The 26,277-nt window shown below is 39.3% G+C and overlaps 2 protein-coding genes and 1 long non-coding RNA gene across 7 annotated transcripts; 2 read left to right on the top strand and 1 right to left on the bottom strand.

Annotated features, from left to right (window-relative positions):
- Nucleotides 1–547: 547 nt before the first annotated feature.
- On the bottom strand, nt 548–11,599 carry sybu (syntabulin (syntaxin-interacting)). 5 transcript variants are annotated; one of them, XM_088409513.1, is made up of 8 exons: nt 11,299–11,599; nt 7,321–7,367; nt 7,010–7,199; nt 5,446–5,592; nt 4,423–4,519; nt 4,182–4,334; nt 2,572–2,727; nt 548–2,255 (listed from the first exon to the last, which is right to left on the bottom strand). In XM_088409513.1, exons 2-8 carry the CDS (start codon nt 7,342–7,344, stop codon nt 1,106–1,108), a joined length of 1,917 nt encoding a protein of 638 aa, XP_088265639.1. In that variant the 5' UTR covers nt 7,345–7,367; nt 11,299–11,599; the 3' UTR covers nt 548–1,105. The 5 variants fall into 5 exon arrangements, with proteins under 5 accessions (XP_088265639.1, XP_088265637.1, XP_088265641.1 ...); XM_088409511.1 differs by having other exon boundaries at nt 5,446–5,646; nt 11,299–11,598; XM_088409515.1 differs by having other exon boundaries at nt 4,182–4,244; nt 5,446–5,646; nt 11,299–11,597.
- Nucleotides 11,508–13,743, top strand: LOC148425758 (uncharacterized). The gene is made up of 2 exons (XR_015864991.1): nt 11,508–11,863; nt 11,960–13,743. It is a non-coding gene; the product is annotated as an uncharacterized LOC148425758 (long non-coding RNA).
- Nucleotides 13,744–14,106: 363 nt separating this feature from the next.
- gdf6a (growth differentiation factor 6a) lies at nt 14,107–20,167 on the top strand. The gene is made up of 2 exons (XM_088410660.1): nt 14,107–14,742; nt 18,080–20,167. The coding sequence occupies exons 1-2, from the start codon at nt 14,382–14,384 to the stop codon at nt 19,060–19,062; spliced, it is 1,344 nt and encodes a 447-aa protein (XP_088266786.1). The 5' UTR covers nt 14,107–14,381; the 3' UTR covers nt 19,063–20,167.
- Nucleotides 20,168–26,277: the final 6,110 nt, after the last annotated feature.

The raw sequence follows: 26,277 nt of genomic DNA on the forward strand, positions 1-26,277 counted from the left end.
TTTCGCCAGCCAATATGAAGCCTCCAAGTCCTACCAGATCGCGGTTATTTCATGCAAGGAGCTTTTAACGACAGAGCCACTGCAAGAAATTGACAAGTTACCGCACAATAAAATGTCCGCATATGTCCGATTTTGGGACCCTCAAAACGCGATTGAACATTTCAGAATGACGCTACCTTGTTGGAAATTGGGACTCTAAGGAGCAACAGGCTGACGGCAAATTGACAAAATAAAAACAAGTCAAACGAGTTGATCGCTACATTCGGCCGGATTTAACTTCAGAATAAAAGGCATTCATATCCATACATTATAACATGATTTATTTTGAAACTAGCCTTCTCATCACATTTCTGTCCTTCAGGAGATTTAACAATCGTTGCTGTGATTGGCTTGACGTTCGTATTTGGGGAAAGAAACAATACCCTTTTTAAAATATACTGTGTGATGTACTCTAGTTACTCAACGACTTGTTTCAGCCCTACTTGAGTCTCAAGCACCATCGTTCCAAAAAATTAAAAAAAAAAAAAAAAAAAGACAGGAGCCTAGATACTGCATCATGCTTTAATAACAAATATACATGGACATCTGATGCAAACCACACGTATTGCACATAGTTCAGGCACATAACTACCATTTGCTGAGGCATCAACTTTGTGTTTTTACAAAAGGTTCAACTTAATAAAGCTCCATTCACAAGAGGGGAAAATACACAGTGATTTTACAACAAAGCTTTGGCTTTGTGAGTCTTTATTTTTTTTTAACAACATTTCAAAATATTTGTAAACCTGTCAAATTAGCATTTATCTTTCATCTCAGAAAACCCTGCTGAACAAGTGCTTTGATATTTAGCAATGACAACTTGGGACAACGTCTACAAGACAGCACTAAGAAAAACCATCTACCCAGATGATCGTCTTACTGAGAAACTATTAATATATTATTCACGCTTTATAATGTTATCATTTTGCTCCAATTCAAAGTAAATATACAGTGCTTAACCACAAACAGAAGCATTGGATAGGTATTCGGGAAAGGAAAACTACTCTCAAAAATGCTTAAGTGCTTCTAACTCAAAGTGTGCTGTGTGCGTACATCTTGAAAGCCATTACACCTTTGGCCTGTGCGCAATGTGACGAAGAGAGTGCAATCCCATGATGCAACACCCCCTGATGAGAGCAGCAATGTTGACTGGAGTGCTTTTATCCACACCATGTCGCGAGTACAGCCATGCCACTGTGGGTAGCACAGGTGCTGCCACGGCAACCAGATCCACCAGGAAACTGTTGCTCCAGTAGTGCTTGCCGATCACATCCAGTCCTGGAGAAAAATGAGGTTTTCCTGCGCTCACGTCGAAATCTAGCTCATCCATGAACCGCGGGTTCTCTGACCGTTCGGAGCAGCACAAGCCCCTGTCAGTCGTACCAACTGCTACGTCATGGGGTGCAGCGGTCAGCACGTTGGGTGGGGGAGACATCAACTCGGAGGAATGTGCAGAAGTGATGCTGGAGACAGGCAGGTTTGGGAGACCCATAAAAGTGCTGGAGATTGACAATGTCTGCCTTCTACTCCCTTCAAGTCGAAGAAATTGGTAAAGAAGAGCCTGAAGATCTTGTGATATTGGCATTATGTCAGTCTGGATACCCTTCTCTTCGGACTTTTTAATGGAGTGTGAGATACAGCTGGTAAGAGAAGCTGATGGCGGCGGATTGGATATTTTCGACAATATGGACACTCCAAGGCCCGACTCGGTTCCTGGGTTTGGCTTGTTGATTGGGTCCAGACGGAAATCCGTTACCGTGGACATGAAGACCTGCTCTAAAATGTCAGCTCTGTTGGCCATCTCATCATTTATCAGGAGCCCACTGTCAGCCATAGCCTCTACCCCTTGATCTTCAAGTTCCATTTCACCCTCTTCATCTTCAGCCATCTTCTTCCCACCACTTTCAGGGCTTTGAAAAATGAATTCTTGCGTGTTTTCTTCTTGAAGGCTGGCACCACTCTGAGCAAGTTCCATACTTTGCAACAGGGACTCCAGCTTTCTGTTTTGGATGTTTATGTCGATGAAGTACTTCTGTATTCCCTTATCTTTTTCCATCAGGCTGCTCTTCATGGTCTCCACAACCTGGCGTAGCTGTCTGATTTCCTTTCTGGCTTCTTTGAGAGACAGTTGGGCCTCAACCCGGTGACACTCCTCCTCAATCCAGTCTTCTCTCATTCTGCTAAGCTGGCTTTTGAGATCCACAATTTCTGCCTCTCTGAAAAAAGGAGAAAAAAAACATTCACTATTACTTGAAGTTACTGATAGAAGCACTTCATAACTTTCATCCTAAGTCGTTCATACAACTACGTTACAGTAGCTAAAATGAGCTCAATGAAATATTCATACAGAAACTCAATCAGTTTCATGCAAGAACAAACTCCAGCATTGTCGTGTCATGCTTTGTCTTATGTAATTACCAAATGGATGTCAGATAAGTTGTGCAGAGCTTCTTGATGTGGCTATTACATCACATCTGTAACCCCAAAACACCTATGCTTTCAACATTTACTACAAGCTAAATACAAACTGACCTGTCATGCACTTTGTTGTCAGATTCCAATAGCTTTGTTTTCAGATGCCTGATAGCCACTTCTTTTTGCTGCAGAGGGGTGAGGTATTGCTCAGGGTTGGGGGGTCTAATGCCATGGTTATCGCCACATGAATGGTAGCGGCTCAAGTTACTTTTCCTGTTGTGCACAGAAATTAAATATGAAAGAAAAGACAAAATTCAGTACTCCAACCAGACATTTAAAATACAACACTAAAACCACCGCCTGCGATAGACAATTTGTCTCCATTTTGCCAAGGCAGATGTTCGCTGAAGCCATACAATTACTGTCTGATACTGGATTAGTGGCATGCAGACAAGAGACGGGATATGAATTCATCCAAATACATGCTCAATATAATCGGGTTGGCAGAAGTCAGCTTACTGGTTAAGAGGAGGAAAAAAAAATATCTATGCTAATTGTATTAACATTCATATGCCCTCTGCATATCATGGTTATCCAATGCTAAGCATTTTGTTTTGGTTTTATTTTTTTCCCTGCACAGAATGCTAGGTGGGATTAGACAGCATGGGTTAGGGTTAGCAAATCAACAGAAAACAACCACTGTGGTAACTACATATTGTTCAATTAACTTGAGGCTTGGAATAAAATAGCCTGCATCTCATTCAGAAAACCGGTAGTATAGATCAGAATATAGGAGTTACACAGGAGTTATATACGGTAGGTAGTACAGTACACAAAAAAAATATTTTTTCAAACAAATAATGCATGTTTTTTTTTATTGTTATAAATAAAAAACACGGAGTATATAAAATATTGATTGAGATTGAGATGATTTCTAATACCTCATTACTATCGCAACAAAAATGATGAATCCAAATGGGCAAAAGTTGGTGTAGTACAGCGCATCTTAATATGCCCTTGAAATTAAGGTGCATTTATTCTTATATTATTAGTTCTGGCTATTAAGGTCATTCAGGGCTCAATATGTAGACATTTGAATTTCAATCCCACCCTGAGTCAAATAATCCCACGAGTTAGCAAAGAGGAAATGTTAACAGCCGCTGGCTAAATCCAGCCACATACACACTTCTGATTCTACATATTGGCTGTGCTACAGTACTCTCAAACAAATTGGAAATCTGATAACCAGTGCAGGGGAGCCTAACCTATGATGTATGTAAAGCAGGACACATTTACTGGACAGTAACTAATAGGAATGGGCCAGAAATGTAATGAAATACAAAATGAGAATGTGATGCCTATCAGTCATCTCCATTATAGTATAGCAGTCAAACATTGTTAGAAAACCAGTCACTGATTCAAAATAAACTGCCATAAAGTGGTGTTTGACCTGGACGGCCTTGGTACCCTTTTATTTTGGAGTTCCTCTTGGAAGCTTAGTAGAGCAGTAATGCTCAACTTGATCATCTTTTCCTCCCTGAGCAGCTCATGATGTTATCAACACGGTGGATTTTTTTTTCTGACTGACATGTAGTGCAATGATTCAAGCGACCAACGATACCTGCGTGGACGACCGGTTGACCGCGGTCAATGTATTGAGCACCCCAGTTAATGATAAAACTGGTGGAAAGATTACCTTAGCATGACATCATCTTAAAAATATGTACCGGGATGTCGGGCTGGAGTTGCAGCTGCTATTGGTGGTTGAGGATGCATTTCTGGGTGGAGTCCTGTAGGGGGCATATAGCTCCGCGTCACGGTTGGAGGACAAGCTCCCTGCTGGTTTGAAGACTGGGAGCAAGCTGATGTGGGTAATGCGACTTCATTATAATGAAGCAAATAAATGTAATGCTTAAAAGAAACAATTCATAAACTTGGGATTGCAAAATAAAGCAAAAATCAGGGTACCTTTGACAGGAAGCCTTCTTTCCAGATGATTTGCTGAGTCTCTCCCTGGTCTTAAGGCTCCCTGCACTACTGGAGGAGCTAAAATCTGCCTCACTTCCTGCATGGAGGAATTGTTTGCCACACACACTTATGTACTTCAGTCACATAAAAAAATTCTTGTTTTGGTTCCCAGTGTCAGCTATTGGAAATAACTTATATAAATATTGCATGCTTTTATACTGTGTTTAAATGAGTGGGTTTGCATAAAGCATATTATTGTAAAAAAAAATGTTTGGGCGTGACCACCCCTTTAACCATGTCACAGCAAAACTGTAATAAAGTCTGCAGTGTGCATCAAGTATACAAACTCAGAGGTTGAGCTGAGCCTCCCCTAGACAACTTGTCAATAAACAAATCAGTATGAATGCATGTTACATACAATCAAAGTATACCAATTGCTGTTACGTGGGTAAATATGTTGCAGCACTGACACATCCAGGCATGGTTTAAGAATTTAGAGATTCAAGAGAAAAAAAATCATCAATCATACCCATACCTGAGAGACAACTTTTGCCATCAAACAAAACCATAATGCCGTGTCCAGTGATGACTGTATCAAACTAAATGGGCAAAATCATTTTTCTCCACCACTTTGTGAGTCAACCAAAGGCTGTGCTCATTCACTCAGTCAAATAACCTTCCACTAATCAGACTAATTGGCTAAGGCTCCAAACGTTTTCCCTCAACCAATCAATTTACTCCTCATATGGCCACATAGAGTTTTGTGTCCCCAGAAGTATTTACAGATTTAAGGTCAAAGAAGTTTGATTTTGGGATAGGAAACCTATTTTCCTTGACCCCAAGTTCAAACAGTGAGTCAAGTAATGACTCTTTTCTTTAGTTTGGAACCAGTTTTTGTTAGCTGCTGAGATGTTTGTAATTTCATATGGATAGTTTTCCATCACATTTTGCAAGATTTCAGAATAATTCTTTTCAACTATATGAGTTCATGTTCTATATTTTCAGGTTATACGGTATCTTTACCTCTGGCTTTCATGGCCGATCTCAGCTCCTTCTTGTGCTTCGGTGCGCTCCTTGGTTCACGATGGCCCTCTGCTATAACCCGTACCCGCTTTACTTTGACCTTGCGTTCCGGGGGTGTTGGCGAGTTGTGGGCACTCTCCTCTGAGCCTGACGGAGTTTTGGAGGGGGACACAGACTGACTAGTGGGGCAGCCGGTGTCATCTATATTGTAGATAGGCACACAGACAGTAATAACCAAAACCAGACACACGAGAGCTCAACCTTAAGCACGTGCAAATGCACGCACACAAACACAAAATTACTTTATATGTGGCAACTTGGTTGTGCATGAACTATACCGTACATAAATGACTGAGAGCTTGTTGCTTGTTTTGCTCTATAATCAACCCCCGGCAATAGGCACTGGTCATTAATGGCAAAAAGCCATGTTTAATTAACTCCTATCGAAATGCATTGAGGAAAAACTAATTCAAATCCAACTCTCCCTCTCTCTCTCTCTCTCTCTCTCTCTCCATAAATATATATATATATATATATATATATATATATATATATATATATATATATATATATATATATATATATATATATATATATAGGGATTTTTTTTTTTTTGGGGGGGGGGGGGTTATATTGCCAGATAAGCAAGCTATCTATAAATGCACTTAAATAATTAAACCTTATGCGGTAAATGTACTGGGATGCCCTCTCTTTTCCAAGTCTTCCGTGTCTAGTCACGTGCCTTTACGTTTACCACTTCTTCGGACGTCCGAATAGAGCGAGTAACAAGAAGTTTACCGAACATGATTAAAACGCTTTAAATTACACTTTAAATTCCAATTTATTACAAAAGGCAAGATGATCCAAAAGCTCGCTTTCATCTCTCCTGTGTCTCTCCTGTAACCGCCTGTGTGCGCTCAGCTAAGCACACACACACAGTTTCGAACTTACAAGTAAGCACATTGATTGACAGCTTGGTCTCTGGGAGCCGATCACGTGACTCGTAGGCGTGCCGAGAACAAACGTACACACCCAGCAACGGAGAAATGCACAGCATTGGAAATCTGACTTTTACTTAGATTTTTTTTGTAATAAATTGAAACTTCAAGTGTATTCTTATGATATAAGAGGCTTCACGAGAGTTCAAAAGATGGAAAGTGGTAGCTACTGTTCAGTTAGTGTATTAGGTTTAATCATTTAAGTAAATATGTGTAAAGTACTGCAGTAATATTTGTTTTAAATAATATGCATAGAATGAAGACCACTCACATTTATCTGTGTGTGTGTGTGTGTGTGTGTGTGTGTGTGTGTGTGTGTGTGTGTGTGTGCGCGCGCGTGTGTGTGCGTGTGTGTGTGTGTGTGTGCATGTGGCGGCGGCGGGGGTGGGGGGGGCTATATCGCGGTTTTCATTCACTTATTGGGGGGGGGGGGGGTTGTTCCAGTCCTAATTAACCGCCAAAAACGAGGGATCCCTGTATACACAATTGAACTTGTATTCTTTTTTACATGAAAAAAGGGAGAGAATAAATAAAATCTCATATTAAATGCATCATTTGGCACTTACCCGAGTAAAAACTGTTGGTGCTGATTGTCCTCTTTGAGTGATCTGAGCTTATGTCACAATCTTTGCCCTCCTCCTCTGAAAAAGGAGAATCAGAAAGGGGCGACCCATTGCCCTTTGCCTGGAAGGAAGGATGGAGGACCAAACGTGGAATACGACTCCGTGGGCTTCCTTTCTGTGGAGACTTCTTTTCCTGTTTCGCCAGGGCATATTGAACGACGTCTAGGTTTACATCCATTTAGTACCATTTTCTGCAGTTTACACAGTCCACATACTGTATGAAGACATCTAAAAATACCTTTGTAACGCCTTACCTCATATTCTTGGAATGGTCCCATTGTGTTTCATGTAGTATGTCTCACTATCAACCATACAAAAATGAAAAAAAGGGTAAGAAACAGTAAGAGGGCTGCATCAGCAAACAGTTCAAAAACACATTTACACACAAGCATGCACACAAAACACACACTGTACACATGGAGCCTGGTACAGATGGCACAATGGGCGTCCTGCCAACATGTTCTAATTTTACCAACTTATGAAACTATCTTAGTGCTGACAAAAGAATTCTATAATTTTACATTTTTATGAGCCATGCAGAACCAAAAAGCTCTTTTGCAATAATAAAATTTAACTGGGATAACCTTACAGATTTAAACTGAAAACAATAATAATAATAACTCATAATTAGCCATGGACTGCAATTGGCTAGCAATAATTATTCAAACTGTGCATACCTGTAGCCATAGACATACATATCTATCGTAATATATACAGTACTGCATAGTTATAGCCTGTTATAGTTGTACATACCTGTTCCTTAGTCATTTATATTATTTATACTTACACCTCCATGCCCTTCCTCCCATAGCCATATACAGGTATATAGTCTATACTTAGCACTGTTATACTGCTGTATACTGCTAAATACTCGTACTGTATCAGAGCCATAGCCTGTAATAGTACTGTATAGCACTTCTGGTTAGATGCTAACTGCATTTTGTTGCCTTGTACCTATGACTTGCAATAACAATAAAGTTGTTTCTATTCTAATCTTATTGTATTGTAGAATATATACAAACAGGCTTAATGTAGAACCCTGTAAATTGTTTCATTTTGGATTTTATTATTGTGTAAGGCCAAAGTACCTTATTGCCCTTCTAAAAGTACACCATTATCCACAGGACCCAAAAGCACAAACAAATTATTTTCATAACATAGTGGAATTTATGCATTAAAGTAAAATGGAGCCCAAAGTAGAAATTAACTCTCCACAGATGCTACCCTTTCCCAACACAGTTGAACAAGGAACAAACATTTTTTATTAATGTTTTGGAGCTAAATAATGCAGAATTTCTTCTCATGCTTGAATAAAATCTACAATCGCATCACTTCATCTTGTTTGTTCACTGCATGGCCTCTCAGCAGCTTCCCTTCCTTAATGGGTCAGTTGCATAAGTGCATATGTGATGCACTTCTTTTAGTGCTTGAATGATGTAACGACTCAAAGCAATTTCCTCATTTAACATATTTGATGACATAATATTATTACTCTATACAGCGAGCATTTAGTAGCCAAATGTGTCCATATTATTGTGTATGTGCAGTTTGGATTTTTATGTCCTCTTTCTTCAAATCTCGAGGGATAGCAAAAATAGAGCAGATTGAAACTCCATTTTTCATTGTCAGATTCTGAAATAGAACTGAGATCTAGGTGGCCTCCATTATAGATTTTAGATTAAATATCACAACCCTGAGTGTTTTAGTAGATGAGAAGATCTGGAGTGGCACAACAGAATTGGATCTGACCTAGCAGAGAAAAGCATCCACTCCTAATGCCATAGCAACAGTCATAGCAACAAATTCTAAAGAAGCGAGAGAATCTAGGCAAATGTGCACCGTTTGTCCATTTTTGCAGCTCTTCCTTATGCTCTGTTTTTTTTTTTAACAGTATTGAATTGCTGTTTGTGGGTGTTATTCTTCAAAGGAACAGGGAGGCTTTCAGATTCTGCATGAAGATGCCCTTGAACCTTTGCATCCAAATGGATGTGTATGTGCACACTGATCTGTTTCTTTGTCCATTGATGTTTCAGTCAAGTCCGAAGAGGCAGATAAAAAACGGAACACAACATTATATTTCCTGGCTGTCTCCAACTATGCGTTGGACAATGAAAAAGTTGTTTTTTTGGTTTGGGGGCGTGGCAAATTCTCAACTAATATTATCATTCCAGCCTCTAAAGATGGTTTTGAGCCCAAATTACAACATCAGCTTGAACTCAACATTGATAAGAATCAGATCGAAACGGTAAACACATGTTTACCAGAATTCTATAAGAGACAATGTATAGAATTTAGTGCCATCTAGTGGTTAAGAAGGTGCAATCATTTTTGAAGCATGCGCACTACTCTGGGAGAGAGAGTATACACATACTTTGCAAGCCTACTAATGTAGCATTACATTCACAATACTCTTTTAGTAGCAGCAAGATGGTAGTGAAATATATAAGCCACCACGTGTAAGAATTGGTATAAAATATGAACAGCAGTTGCTAGACCCACATTTGCTCACAAAGGATATATATTTTGATGTGACCGAACATTTCTTTTTCACATTATTGAATTTTAAAGTGGGTTTATGAAGTGAATGATGCGCTAACCAATCTTACTCTGTGCCTAGTGGACCACTGGGTGGTACTTTAAGCAATAAGTTCCACCCAAATGATCTAGAGCGATCTAGATCTCCAAAACATTATTTCGGGTGCAGCCCACGCGGCCCGGTACCAGTTGATCCACGGACCGGTGGTTGTGGACCACTGATCTAGAGCAGTCTAGTCTTTTTACAGCAGTGGGGATTCATAAAACTGAATTATATAAGCTATTAATTTCAAGGGAAATGCCTGGCACGAACGAAAATACGAATGAGCTAAACGCATACAGGGCACCGCTATATAACATGGTGAAGATAAGAACTAACATTAGCTAGCATGTTATGCACAGTCACAAGTTGTTGGATCAAAAACAAGCTAATTTTGGCCATATTATCATACATCAACATTCTTTCAAAGAAAGTACAACTTACAGACAGTCGTGGGCCAGATTTCACACAGACAAAACAACGTTTGTGTCACCGAATAACTGCTCTCAATTAAAACCACACCATCCTTCTCACTACAAAATGTAATATCAACAGCGGAGAGGCAGCGTAAAAAAAAAAAAAAAGATCAAGCCAAACAAAGCATAAATGAATGAACTGTTAAACTAGATCAGTTCCCAAAAAATATTTTGGGTGCGGCCCACGTGGCCCGGACCCGTACCGGGCAGTGGACCGGTGGTTGGGGCACACCGATTCTAAAGCTTCTTCAGTAACTCATTTCAACATTTGCTTATTAGTATAGTATAGAATAGTACTTTGGGGAAATCAAAACCATGTATAAGTCAGAACTAATATTGATGAAATCTATCAGTGCAGTGCACAAAAAAGACTATTTGAACAACTGACCAAGTCCAAAAGTTTGTTCTCATACTTTTTTTTGTCATAACCATATGGCCTAGTAGAGATGAAATGAAATTAAAATCGCTTGTCTAATCTAATTTCTAGTGATGTCATGGGCGGATGTCAAGATCTGTACCTCTTAATTCTATGTATGCAATCAGTCCTCTGTGGTGAATCTTCTATTTTGACATCACGGATGATGCACAACTACTACTTACTCCTCAGCAGTGTAAATGTACCATTACAGTAGCTCCATATGCTTGTACCACCATGTTAGGCAAGTCTGATAAAACATCAAACAAATAAATACTTTCAAGATATACCACTGAGACTGTGGACCTTTAAACAGATGATCTCATCACGACATTCTGTCATATGAAGTAATGCTATTGAGTCATCCCGAAATCAACCAATCAATCAATCAATCAATCTGTCTATCTATCTATGAAAAATATCAACTTGTTATTGGACCAATTGTTCTGATTGAATGACAGGCAAAATGGAACTCAGAAAATAATTTGTTCAAATTTCAGTCTACTTGTCATTCCACTGCTTTCACTTGGTGCCCCATCGACAACGAAATGTTTTCCTTTTGGAATTAACACATGCGTTGACCGTATTTGTTTCTCAGCTCACCAAACAACAATTGCGTCGTCATAATGAATAACATCATGTTCCAATACAGATAACTCCTTTCCCCTACACACAACTCTTCTTATGTGCGCAGTTAATTTCTTCAGAAACAGATACGATGCTTATTTACAAATACTGAGACAAATGTCGCTAGCAAGCTGCTCACCTGATGATGTTATGCAGTGATTCCGCACAGGAGGTTGCGACTTTGTCTGCGTAGCACAAATACTCGTCCAGTGGGTGGTACCAGGTTATGTTCCACAAGACAGATGGACCAAGAGAGAGGACGCACATCATTGGACCCCTGACAGTGCGCGTACATTATGACGGCCATCCTCTGAGTGTTACATAACACATTAACTCTTGAGTCGCCAAACAACAGTGTAAACTGCGTGGGGACAAAGATGAGCAATATGGAAACGTAATCAGTCGTTTGGGATCAGGATTGATGATCAACAAAATGAAGATGGCATACACGTTTCAAGCTAAGAATACGTTAACATTTTGTGAGCAGAACGCGATGGCTCTCCATGGTACTGAATGATAAAATGTGGGTGGGGGAGCGCTCGTGTTCGCCATATCTATTTATAGTGATGCCTTTGTTTCGGCTATGAACTACAATGAAAGTACTGACCACTAACGGTCAAAGAAACCAACAGTAGGCGACGATGCCGTTACACTTTCACTCAGAGGAGAGTAGGCTGCCATCAGTGGGCATCTTTCGAGTCCCAGTACAGTACTACTTCACAGCATTTAAAATATTTTTATTTATTTATTTATGTATTTATTTATTTATTTATTTATTTATTTATTTTTATTGCCAACAGGGGCCCTTGAAGATGTGCGCACCTCCTGTCAAGGAAGAAAGAATTGTGACAATCCATCCATCTACCACTTATCTGGGGTCAAGTCATCAGAGCAGCTGCATTGGTTGACTTTTCTCTCCTCAGCCACTTCTTGCAGGTCCTCCAGGGTAATATCACTACCCAATAATATCTTCAAAGGCCAGTCAAAGGAGCGTCATTGTATTTTTATGATGTCAAGTTTGTCTGTCCTCACAAGTGTCGTGGGCTCGCTGGTACCTATCACAGCTGTCTTTGAGCAGCAGGTAGGAGACACCCTGAAATGGTTGCCAGCCAATTGCAGGGCGCACAGAGACAAAAGATCATTCACACTCACAAATACACCCAAGAGCAATTTCGAGTATCCAATATACCTACTATACATGTTTTTTGTTTTTTTTTTTAAATGTGGGAGGAAACTGGAGTACCCAGAGAAAAACTCCACAGGCACATGGAGAACATGCAAACTCAACACTGGAAAGCTGGAGCCAGGATCAAACTTACAACCTTAGAACTGTCCTAATCAGTCTTCTACCAGTGGAAGACTGGTTAGGACAGTTCTTCCGCCCATGTCTACAGTCTCAAAATATTGTCCAGTGCATTCTCCGTATGCATGGGACTCGATTAATATATATTCAGTCAGTTTTAGTAATGTATTGTCAAGTTTGTTGCTATACATGGTGGTAACAGATGAGACAGACCCAATGTTTGCTGGTAAAGATTGACAAGATGTAAAAAACAGATGATAAGACAAGCCCTCTACAGTGGTTAGGAGTGACACTCAAACTCACAAGCACCCAAAAAAAAAAAAATGCAGCCGCTTAGATTAGTAAATATTGTTCATCCTAGCCCAATGGAAGGAGCATATTTTTGCTGACCCCAGTTTTCTTGATATCCTAATACAGAACAATTATACATTAAACTACTACAAGTCTTAAAATACTCGTCAGTTTTTCTATGCATTGGATGCGATTGATTTTTAATGTTTAATATATTTATTTAAAAGGAACAATAATGAACATTCACATGTAAATACGCCAGAGTTAGCCAAAGGCTACTTTCCATCTAGTCACTGGCAGGTCAGAAGAATAAACGTTTCAATAACAAAAATAAAGAAAATATAAAGAAAAAAACTTTGATTTAAAATTAGTGATGACGAATGTGGTTTCCTTTCAACCACTTTTCCAAATTGATTTTAAAACGTGCATAAAGAGCTGTTTGGAATCTCGTTCCAAACCTAAGGAACCTTTGACTGGTGAACCAAAGGCTGATTGAATGTTTGTGGAAATGTTGGTGCACAGTGACCTCTAGTGAAGACTCTGGTTATTTTCTCACTGATGCCGTGTCTTAACACAATGCAACTTACCGTTTGGCGGTAGGTCAAGGCTATGCAGAATCCTATATATGGATCTTGCCAATTTGAACTTTTTAAAATTGTCAAAGATTAAAATCTTGTACTTTAAATGATAGTGACGGGTGGAAAAGCATTATATATCCACGACTTCCAGAGTTTTTTTTTTGTCCAACAGGCATTCCATTGGTTAACCAACGCTTGAAGTGCAATTCAACTGTGAACAGTAAGACACTAGATGTCGCTACAGCCATTTTAAACTTTGTTGGGTCGCTGACCTACAGAAAGGGGACTGGTGTTTTGAATATGTCTTGGAACAGTGTAATAAATTATGTTAATTAATGGAGGGCCCGATCCTGCTTCATAACATCAAATGTTAATCATAACGTACAACAATCAAGTAAAGGACGTGCAACGATATTGCCTCATGGTTATTTCTATTTATTTTGCTTATTTTGACACGTGCAACTTTATGAAGTGCGTTTTCAACAATCTCCAGGTAAAATCTTATCTAATCTCATCGGATGTGTCCTTGGAGGCCTTAGTCCCAACGATTGTGATAAAGACCATTACGCGCCATTATCTTCGTAGTCTTGCTTTACATTTCGCAGTTATTTATTTTTCGAAACTTGAACGCTCATGCTTATGACTACATCATCAATTATGAAAGTGCAAAAGTTTGACATTATCGACCATTCGATTCGAATATTTTAGGCAGGCATGTGAACATTTCCGGATCTATCAAGGAGACAATAAGTGTTGCGAAACCACAACAAAGTTTTTTCCACACGGATTCCTGGGTCGCTGGTACGGCCTTTGGCTCCGGTTTTTGCGAGTGGATGTCATGAAATTGGGAAGCACCGTGCGACCGTGTGGGCGTGTTCCAATCGGCCTAACAGGCTCTGCTCTTGTGTGGAGTCCAGAGCGCAAAACGAACTTGTCCAGGGCGCAAAGCAATCTCACACCCTGACGCGCAGACCATCTCTGGCTCAGGCGGACCTCGCGGTCCAAGGGGAAGGAAACATACATTCGACTTCTCCCACTCACTCTCTAGCCATGTTTGCATTTCGACTTGTTACGCTTTATGTGGGCCTGCTCCTGTTTTTCCTTTGGAATATACCGTGTTTCCAGTCAGCTGCTATTATATCTCCCTCCACCCCGAAGAGGAACAGAGGAGTCAGGCTCCCTCATCAGGGCGGACAAAGGTCAACCAAACTCCTAAAAGACATCTTTGCCTCTTCCCATCATGTGATGAGCCAGCACAAAGAAGACCTCAAGGACGATGTGGTGCCGCATGAGTACATGCTCTCCATTTACAGGACTTACTCTGCAGCGGAGAAGCTCGGACTGAACGCCAGCTTTTTCCGCTCCTCGAAATCTGCCAACACCATTACAAGTTTCGTGGACAGAGGAACAGGTTGGTTCGGGTCCGCGGCCAACACCTCAATCTAACAAAGCTTTCTTTTTGGGAGAACTATACCTGGAAAAGAAAGAAAGAAGAAATGTCTCAGTGCTAATTGGGAAAACCGAACCAACCATGCAATTCCTGTTAAATATTTAATTGGACTGCATCGGTGTGCGGATATATAATTTTCTCACACGCACGCAACGCGTAACTTTTCCTTTTCCTCCCTTTCGCTGTCTAGCTGTACTTAACCTCTGGGTATACAAGACAATAAAACACTAATTGAGACGCTCTCTGAAAGAAAGCTATAAATCCGTGTCAATGTAAGGTTAAAATATCTCCACGTAAATTAAATATTTTCCTCCCAGTTATAGTACACAACAACACGTGTGGTTTCCATGCACAGCACTCCCAAACTGGCATGAAAATTAATTGATTGCACATTTTCGCATAGCGAATCTGTCCACACATATGCGTGCGCGAATGTGTGTGTGTGTGTGTGTGTGTGTGTGCGTGTATTTGTGTGCGTGCGTGTGGCGGGAACTCGGCGCGAGAAGCAGGTGTTTGAGCCATTAATGGTTGTCATTTCAACTCTCTCATGCAATATTGGAATGAGTATGCAACTACCCTGCACTCTCACAATACATTTATTAAACTTGGAAAGTGTGTATTTTTACTGTAGCTTTTACACACTGCATTTCCCGATGTTTCTAGTGCAATTAATCATTTGCATATGTAAAGTTCAATATTTGATCCGTTTTGTTAAACACGTAGTCAAAAATAATGGCAAACAACGATTGATGATTCAAGCTCAATGTTGAAGTTTGACTCGTTTGGTTACAAACGTTGTCAAACGTATGATGATAGTGTTTTTGTGAGAAGGCAACACGAGTTTTTCTGCTTGTTTCTTCTGAAGGCAGTGGTATCTGATTCAGTGGAAAAGAATTAAAAAAAAAAAAAAAAAAAGTCCCAGTCGAGTGATTGTGATGCGGTATGTCACTGGCTGACCCCGAGCAGGGACCCTCCAAGAGCCGCATGGCATCGGACGGCTGATTGGAGTATTTTAACTCAGTGATCTAATTGAGGGTTCATGTCATAACATATCAAACACTGGCGTGATGATACATTGCTAAATAAACGAAGGTAAAAACAAACAACAACAAAAATAATTCATCAGCTAAAAATTATATAATATTTTATTTTATATTTTCATTTGTTTTTATATGCTTACATTTTAAATTGTGTCAACTTCCCTTCACAATTACAAATTATAACGAAATATATTCTTCACGTCCAGCACCTTTTGTTTCTTTTAAGGGCACTCCCAAAACTTCATAAGTGTTGCATTTTAATAAGTAACCACCATAATTTAACTCAACCTGGAATAAAACTCAAGACAAAATGACCAATTAAGGCATATTTTTATGCACAAGCACGCGCTGCATGAACTATACTTCATCCTTTTTATTTTATTTTTGTGTACTTGCAAATTATAAATAACACATTTAGTGAACGTTATATTCTTTTAAAATCAGACACAAAGGCGCAGTGTAAGGCATTTTTTTTCCACCGCAATTTCAAATTTCATTTCAACAGACTTTAGTGTCATTATGTTTTCACAACGCAACTCTATTTAATTTGACAATGAAATATTGCAAAAACTGTCATTTGCATTTGATGACATACGGCAAAATTGCGTGGAAAGGCATTTTACGGAATCTCGATATGAAGAAAACTCGGTACATTCTTGTCTGTCAACACGAATAAGTCAATAATTTCAACAGGCTGTTCACCAAGTCTGTTCAAGGGGCATTTGAAGGCGGATGTTGTCGTTGGCAGGATGGGATGAAATATAAGAGGGGAAGTGCTTTAATGAGAAAGATGGGAATTCAGGCTGTTAATTATTTGGCTAACTTATATTCAATTTTGTTTAAAGTCTTGTTAAAAAATATAGAAAAGAAAAAGTAATTCAGACCAGACGTTCAAGTCACAGAAAAAAGCACGCGGTTTCAATCTATTTTCTTTCTTTCTTTTTATTTTTCACGGGTTCACGGAGGGAATCTGACAAGTAGAATTAAATATCTCTTAAGAAGAGTTTTTACAAATCACACGAGTGCGCGCACGCAGCCTTGTCACTTTTATTTTTCCAAGAAGTTTGATATTCTGATAGTATGATGGTCAACCCAGGCATGGGTTCATTCTGAAACATTTTACAATGCAGTATTTTAACCGAGTAATAAGCAGAGGGTTTATATGACATTTTTAACAATATAATTTCACATTGATTAAACATAAACCCATTAAAAACTAATTGTATGCATACATACAATATATATATATATATATATATATATATATATATATATATATATATATATATATATATATATATATATATATATATATATATATATATGAGTGTGTGTGTGTGTGTGTGTGTGTGTGTGTGTGTGTGTGTAAAACCACAGCTACACATTGATGACATACTCTTCCTGCAGCGCACAATTAAGTGTATGTTGTCTTTGTCCTGTTATGTCCAGCACTAACTTTAGCGCTCTTTATTTTGTTGTAAAAGCTTCAAGTATGGACGTAAAAGATAAATAAACGCAAAAGACTTACATTCATAGTACTGTATCACACGACAACCGAGCTGCAAATATGAGAAAGAGCAACGAAATAGCTTGAAACCAACTATACGAAATACACCATACAAATACACCATTAAAAAAACAAATACTAAAAAATAAATCTTTACGCAAATATGCATATATGCGCGGCAGATTTAAAAGGCGTGCAAGAACAAACGTTCAAACTCAAAGAGTTATGCTAAATAAATAAAAAAGTAAAAAAAACGCCTTCCTCTAAATGCAATTTTACATGTATTTTATGGTCATCGAACAGATGCTTAATTTGTTATCAAAGAAAAAAAAATAATTACTGAATCTTTAAAAAAAGTTTCATGTGATACATGAATATGCATGTGTCTTGATGTAAATACACGTTTTACATGAATCCGTTTGTGTCTCTGTGATGAAGCATATTTGATGCAGAGCTGTAAAAAATATTACACTTCAAGCATTGTAAAACGCTAAAAGTTTTGCACGGAATTAAATTTCAATGTTTAAGCTTTGAATATGTTTTCTTTCTTTTTTTTTTGCTAAGGCACAAAAAGGGATCAAAATGAAGTGTATATTGTTTTTTGCCAGGTTGGTTTAGTGTGGGTATTTGGGGGTGGGGGTGAGACAAGGGGGGAGAGCAAGGCCTCTGTGAGTCCCCTCCCACCCCCATCTGAACACTGTACACCCTAAGTGAATCTGACTGCAATTATTTTCTTCTTTTATCCCCGCAGACGATCTTTTGCACCCTCCTCTGAGAAGACAAAAGTATCTGTTTGATGTCTCAACCCTTTCAGACAAAGAGGAGCTGGTTGGGGCGGAATTAAGGATATTTAGGAGAGCATTGGGAGACTTGCAGACGACAGGCCTCTACCACATCCAACTTTACCCCTGCAGCTCTGACATGCTGCTGGACTCCAGGCTGCTTGATCCTTTGGACTCAACCAAGTCCAGATGGGAGGTTCTGGACGTTTGGGAGATGTTTAAGTCTCATAAACAACATCATCATCAGCATCACCGCCATCATCGTTATCACCATCATGAACATAAAGGGAACCAGCTCTGCTTTCAGCTCAGAGTCACTCTGGGGAATTCCGACACAGAGTTGGACCTCAGGCTGCTGGGCCTGGACAGGAGCGGGCGTTCCCAGCAGGAGAAAGCCATCCTGGTGGCTTACACCCGCTCCAAGAAAAGGGAGAACTTGTTCAACGAGATGAAGGAGAAGATCAAGTCGCAGCGACCAATCAAGGAGCTGGAGGTGGCGAGAGTCTCAGAAGAGGAGGAGGAGATGGAGGAGGAGGAGGGGATGCCTCTGAGGGGGCTCAGAGGGGAGGGGCCCCGGAGGCGGAGGAGGACAGCGCTGAGCAACCGCCACGGGAAAAGACACGGGAAGAAATCCAAATCCAGGTGCAGCAAAAAGGCGCTGCATGTGAATTTCAAAGAGCTGGGCTGGGACGACTGGATCATTGCACCCTTGGACTACGAGGCATACCACTGTGAAGGGGTGTGCGACTTCCCGCTCAGATCTCATCTGGAACCTACCAACCATGCCATTATACAGACACTAATGAACTCCATGGACCCCAACAGCACCCCGCCCAGCTGCTGTGTCCCCACCAAACTCAGCCCAATCAGCATCCTGTACATAGACTCGGGCAACAATGTGGTGTACAAACAGTATGAGGACATGGTGGTGGAGCAGTGTGGGTGCAGGTAGCGCCTATTCATCTTAAGATCAACTCTTTGACATGACGATACGGTCAGATAAGTGGACGAGTCCTCGCAGGATACCTCGACTCACGAGAGCCACAAGGGACGCTCGATGCGACGGTTCCTTATTTATTCCAACTCGCCGCTCCCGAAAATGCACACTCTCTGCCTTGAAGTGTGATTTCCCAACCATGCAAAAGTTACAAGTCATCAAACAGGCCTTTGTTTCCCAGAGCGGTGTCCATCGTGTGATGGAATCCCATCGGGTGCCACTGTGCACCTGTTCGTGCTGTGGCTGGAGAGCACAGAGGCTTTTTGCCTGTCAGCGTTTGGACGAGCAAGCTCTTGTCGTGCAATCTCGTCTGTATGGGCAGACTCTTTTGGGTCCGTGCATCCAGCTCATAATTGTCCAACTGGAGTCATTAAAGGCTCGTGCAAGTGCATGCTTTCAAAAAAAAGAAGAAATGAAAGGGGAGAGAATGTCACATACACACACACACACGCACGCACACACACACACACACACACACACACACACACACACACACACAGTCAGAGAAGAGGAGATAATGCCTTCAAGAGATTTTTGCCTGACTGCAGACCAGTCAGGAGGCGCTTTGAGGGTTGCTTTTGTCAACAGAAAAGGACAAAAACGGACTTGCTCAGCCTATGTTTTTGTAAAAATAAATAAATATATATATAAAGAAGTCTTTAAGAGCACACACGTAAGGTGAACTTTTAGGTTTTTTTTTTTTTTTTTTTGCTCAAAAGTCTGCATGATTAAGAAATGCACTTCCGCAGCTTACTGTGCCAAGGAGCTGTTTGAAAGTTTGTCTGCTCTGGTGAGGAAAAATGTCAAACAAGAGACTCGCGAATGAAGCGATATTTAAATGCACATTAGCTTTGAATGCACTGCTGTTCATTATTTTTGAGCTGTAAATATTTTGTATAGTTGATAACTTTACAAAGTGCTCCGAATGAAGAAATGAGAGAACTGCATTTCTTTGTAAATATACAAAATGCACTCAAATCGGTATAATTTCTATTCTATAATTATTTTATTATTTGTGATGTACAGAGTTCATGATAATCATATATTTCTTGCATTGATAAGAGTAATTTAAGGTGTATTATATATATATATATATATATATATATATATATATATATATATATATATATATATATATATATATATATATATATATATATATATAATTTTTTTTTTTTTGCAGTGGGTGGAAAATACCATTATTGTCTACCTCATTATTGCCTGAGTTTGGAGGTGCATTCAATTCAGAATTTTTAGCAGCTATATAAGTTCATATAGTGGTTAATTTCACTCCATTACTGGACAAAGAAAATTCAAAATCAAGTCCACAACCTTGTATTTAGATGAATTCCACCCTCATTTCGTTTGGTGTATTAAAGCCAATAAAAAGTTGTTGTACATCTGTACTACAATGAAATAGGAAAAGTCAATTCTTTGTCTCATTTTCATTCATTTTCTGTTTTTTTTTTTTCACTAGTGTGGCTCTTACTATTATGTTGGTTCCAGTTCCGTGCAAGTCTAGACTTATGCGTACTACGTGCCAGTCGTGAAAATCACGAGTTTAAGAAAACATTTATTATATACTGAAAGACATTAGAAAAACTTGTATTCCTTGGCAATACTTCCAATATCAGCAATGTGTCATTGTAGATTAGTACAAAATGTTATCTAGTATTAGCATTCCTTAGTATCAAACCATTATCAATTGCATTTTAGTTCATAGTTCATTAAGTCATGCAAAATTTGTAATATTGACACTAAGGCATTCATTAATTGAGTGTGTGTGTGTTTTTACAAATAGTTACTTGGATTACTCGATGGGATTGAAAAAGAGAAAACAAGTTAATGGATTCCAAAGATGGGCTATATCTTAAAAACTTAAAATTATTTGAATTTTATGGACGAGTAAAGATCGACGTGCATGTCTGAGAATCTTGGTTGTCAAACTCAAGGCCTAGGGGCGAGATCCAGCCCGTCACATCATTTTATTTGGCCAGAAAAATGCGAATTTGATTTCAAGTTTCTGGTTTAAAATACACATTTACAAGTCTTCAACTTTTAAATGATTTGTATATTATATATATATATATATATATAAAATTCCTAATTTCTCTTTAGAACAGTTTTTGCCGGCTTCTGATTTCAAAACTAGAAAGTGTGTGATGAACACACTTAAAATTGATTTGACTTCATACATAAAGTATCACTACAATGTGTCACATTATAAAAATGAGTTTGACATCCTTGATCTAGTCAATGAATATTCAAGACTAAAACATGTGATAAATGACTCATCATGTGACCTTTTCCAGTGTTACCATGCCCTTGGACAGAATTTAATTGAAAAAAACAAAACAAAAAACAAGTTATAATGTATTAATTTTGGCACCTATTAAAGACAAAGAGATTATTTAGAAATGACCCTTAGCAATTAAAGGCTCCTCCCAATTCTTACATATTCCCAAGTATTTGGGCAAATCGATTCCTGCAGTCACTCTTCATAAACAAATGCGATGACTGCCTGCACACGGCTTTTCACAAAAGGCATTTTGCGAACAACAGCATAGACATATGGTGACCGTCCAAGGGGGAAACCCACAGCCTGACTGTCACTGATATGGCACCGAATATACAAAACCCCAGCTTATTCCCAATGAATTAGCCCGCCTGGGTCAAGTTTACTTAACACTTTAATGTTTTCCAATCTGCGGATGAAAAAGTTGGAGAGAAAGGCATTGCTCCCATATAGGCTATCGACCTTGGCCTGGAAACAATTAGGAAATTGCTTTGAAATGTTATATGTTGTCCAGACTCTTGTACAGTATCATGTCACTCCTCACATGCTTGTGAGGGGGAAACAGAGGATGCTAAGTGCACTCTTTAGCAGGCGCGGCAAATGACTGACACAACAACCATCCCCTTGAGTATAACCAAATGGCCCTCCAGGCTATATGTCTGGAACGCCACAGCCGTGGTGCTACTTGAGACTCGCTATCTTCTGCTGTGAGCATTCGGGGAGATAGTTGACAGCGCGGTCGGGGTTTGAGACGAGAAGATGTAACCAAGAGAGATTAAGCGACTGCATTCTTGAATAAACTTTTTCTTTTTGATTTATATTTATTTGACAAGTTTTCTGGTTTGGTGGGCATTGGCCGAGAGGTGAGACTGAATGTGAAGGGAACAGTTAAATGGTGATGAAAGGGAAAGGAATGCTTTGTTTACCCGCTCAATCCCCCTCTCCTTAAGTTAAATGTTCCAATAAAACTTCTTCATGACAACCACCGTATTGTCCCTCAGCTGCATGCCGAAGTAGAGACAGCAGAATGAGAGTTGTGTTTATTTGAAACTTGGTTTGGGTCTATTAGTCCAAGCAAACCAAAATTGGCAACCAGACGAGTTCTTTTCATAAGAAATGTGGAGAATGTATAACACAAATAGTCTTGACACCCCACATCTGTGTGTGAAGGCTCCTCTTTAGGGCAGTGGTAAAAGGAAAAAAAAAGAAAAAGAAAAAAAAAAATCGCCATTGTGATGGTGTGAGTGGGAAGCCCGGGAGCCTCTCCAAGATATAAAAGTCATCTTGGCTCATTGAAAACTTGAATGCTCCTCATTCTTAACCTTCACTTTATCAGTGATGTTCTCATCAGGATAGTCATACAATACATCTTGCTGATAGCCAAGACGCCCGAGACATCTGAAGTAAGAGGAAATATATTAACTGGGAATCAAGGCGCATAATAACATGTATTGTCAGGATCTTAATTCAAAGAAATATAACTTACAAGCGGAAAAGGGAAAAAGAGGCAGGCGTTTGGCCAAGGCCAGACTTTCAAATTGAGAAAATCCAGCACAGGGATATTTTCAGTAATGATGTTCCTCGTTAGAGGGACTCTTGGCTCCAGAGGGATTCTGTCTTCTCTTGTGAGTTGCAGTTTTTGTTTTTAGTTAGCCAATACTTTGGCTACATTTAGAATAAAGTTTGACACCTTTTCTTGACCCAGGGAAATCCAAGAGTCGCAACGTAGTTCAGGTAAATGTGCAATTCTACACATGACTATGTACTAAATATGGATATGAAGGTATATATCTATCTATCTATCTATCTATCTATCTATCTATCTATCTATCTATCTATCTATCTATCTATCTATCTATCTATCTATCTATCTATCTATCTATCTATCTATCTATCTATCTATCTATCTATCTATCTAGTGCTGGGTGATAATATTGCTAAATTACAATGTCTAATTTGTGGTCATAGAAGTCAACGATGTGTGGCTTCTGAATACAAATGAATAGAATTTGTGTATTCTAATAATTTCCTTCAGTTTTTTTTAATCATTGGTGATATATATTAAAGATTTATCACACCTTTGCTGTATCGCAATTCACTTTTAAGACACAATACCCACAATACCCAGCACTCTCTCTCTCTCTCTCTCTATATATATATATATATATATATATATATATATATATATATATATATATATATATATACAGTGGGCCCCCGTGTTACGAACTTAATCCGTTCAGCGGCTACGCTCGTAACTCGAACTGCTCATATGACAGGCAATCCAAACCTATGTTAATTCGTGCAACGCGTGCAAAACCCTTAGGTAAAAACATCACGACTTTATACACATATTAAAAATGAGTAACATAACCTACTGTACAGTTAAATTAAATAACATAAATATACAAAGGAAAAATGACATTTACCTTTGTGGCGACGTGACTTAAGCTGGGTGGAGGCGGAGGGGAGCAGAGACCAACCCGCAGAATTTATTGATTTATTTTCTTAAACGGTAACTTTTCTCAAAACTAGAACATATCACCGGCGATTTCCTTCTCTTTAATCCATAATAGAAGAAGCCTCTCAATTTTGTTGTCGATCGAGGTCCGTCCCCCGGCAAGGAAAGTCTTGCCCTTCGAAGATTGCCGAGCGGTTACGGCTATACTCACTAGCCATGCGTGCGCCTCTTCGTATTTTTTTTTTTTTTTTATTATCTCCTGCTTGGTTTCTATTGTCATCATCCTCTTACTTCTTCCTTTACCGCCACTAGAAATTTTTGAAGCCGTGTCTAACAGATAAAGTTTGCAAAGTCTTAACAACATTAATTCCTTCCGTTTTTGACTCATTCTCTCTCCTTCCTTCCGTCCCGACCAGCTGTGCCATCAAGCTAGATAAAGGCGTTCGGCCAATAGCATATCGGCATTTCTGTGATTGACGTGACGCCGGCCAATAGCATCTCCGTGTGTGAGACTGTGACTGACACCGTGACTGAAACAGTGACTGTGACATTCTAAGAGCAATAGCATATCAGCGTTACCGTGTCATGCATGAGCAGATGCTTTCGTTAATGTGGCAAAGCGAGGTCAATTGTACGTCCACATTGACTGGCAACGCGTGGCGAAATCATAGTGAAAACTAAGACAAATTTACACACATATTCAAAATTAGTACCATAATATACTGGACAGTTAATATAACAAGCATGGATAAACAAAGGATAAATGACGTTTTCCTCCGGGGCAACGTGACTTGAGCTGAGTGGAGATGGAGGTGAACAGACACCAACCCGCAGAATTTATTTATTTATTTTCTTAAACAAGAACTTTTCTCAAACTAAAACATATCACTGGCGATTTCCTTCTCTTTAATCCATAATAGAAGAAGCCTCTCCATTTTGTTGTCGAGCGAGTGCCGTCCCCCGGCAAGGAAAGTCTTGCCCTTAGAAAATTGCCAAGCGGTTCCGTCCATACTCACGAGCAAGGTTAACTATGCACGCGCCTCCTTCGTATGTTTTCATTATCTCCTGCTTCGTTTCTATTGTCATCATCCTCTTACTTTTTCCTTTACCGCCACTTGCAATTTTAGAAGCCATGTCTAACAGATAAAGTTTGCAAAGTCTTCACAACATTCCTTCCTTCTGTTTTTCACTCATTTTCTCTCCTTCCTTCTGTCCCGACCAGCTGTGCCATCAAGCTAGATAAAGGCGTTCGGCCAATAGCATATCGGCATTTCTGTGATTGACGTGACGCCGGCCAATAGCATCTCCGTGAGTGAGACCGTGACTGACACCGTGACTGAGACAGTGACTGTGACATTGTAAGAGCAATATCGTTTTACGTTGCCGTGACAAGCTGAATTGACTGAATTTGATGACGTGGCAAAGCGAAAATATATGAACAAATCCAATGGCCGGCAAATCAGATTGCTTGTAAGGCGAATGGTCTGTGCGTAAGTGGGGGACAAAAAACTCCGCGGACCACGCTCATAAGTCGAAATGTTCGTAAGAGAAGGTGTTCGTAAACCGGGGGCCGACTGTATATATATATATATATATATATATATATATATATATATATATATATATATATATATATATATATATATATATATATATATATATGCATTGGGCAAAATACAAATTCCAAGAGACAAGATACCTCACGAGATTGATTCCATGAGAACGAGATATGATGAGATTTTTGCCAAATTTTCAAAATAAAAAACAATGACTATTATAAGCTTTCCAATTTCAAAACAATATAATTTTATTGAGCCAGCTTCAATGAACTATCTTAAGTTTTTCCATATGCTGCAATAACAAATGATGGAGCTGAGTTGAACATGAACAAAATAAATTCCTTCCTTTTCACTTCCTTCACGCTGCTTCAAAAAAAGTTGCAGCTGAGCCTTTTTCACAGTTGAACATGAAAAAAATTATTTTTAAAGAGCCAAACATTGAATTAAAAAAAAAAACATGAATGCAAATACTGTAGTAACCACATTAGTTGGTCAATACAATTGTGATTTTACTTGAGGGCACCACAACAAGTCATCCAGGCTGATATGTGTTTGGGTGTCTTTTCTAAAACAGAAAAATAAGGCAAAATTACGAACCAAACAGAGACAATTATACCAACCAAACTTAAGAACATGTACCACTGAGCTCTCTAGCTTAGAGAAGTGCGAGCGAATGCTAACGTTTTTTCACAAGCACGTTTACGTTTGGAAACAAATTCAAGTAACTTTCGCATGGGTGACTCACGTATCCACCAGGGAAACACACACACAGCTCCGACTTCAAACAAACTTGTCGTCTGGTTATAAATCTTAATTAAGTGACATGTAGCTGTGCTACTCCGCTGCCGTCTCTC

This window comes from Hippichthys cyanospilos, chromosome 3, assembly GCF_059441005.1.
Source record: "Hippichthys cyanospilos isolate Australia breed blue-spotted pipefish chromosome 3, RoL_Hcya_1.0, whole genome shotgun sequence".
In the NCBI taxonomy this organism is placed as follows: Eukaryota; Metazoa; Chordata; class Actinopteri; order Syngnathiformes; family Syngnathidae; genus Hippichthys; species Hippichthys cyanospilos.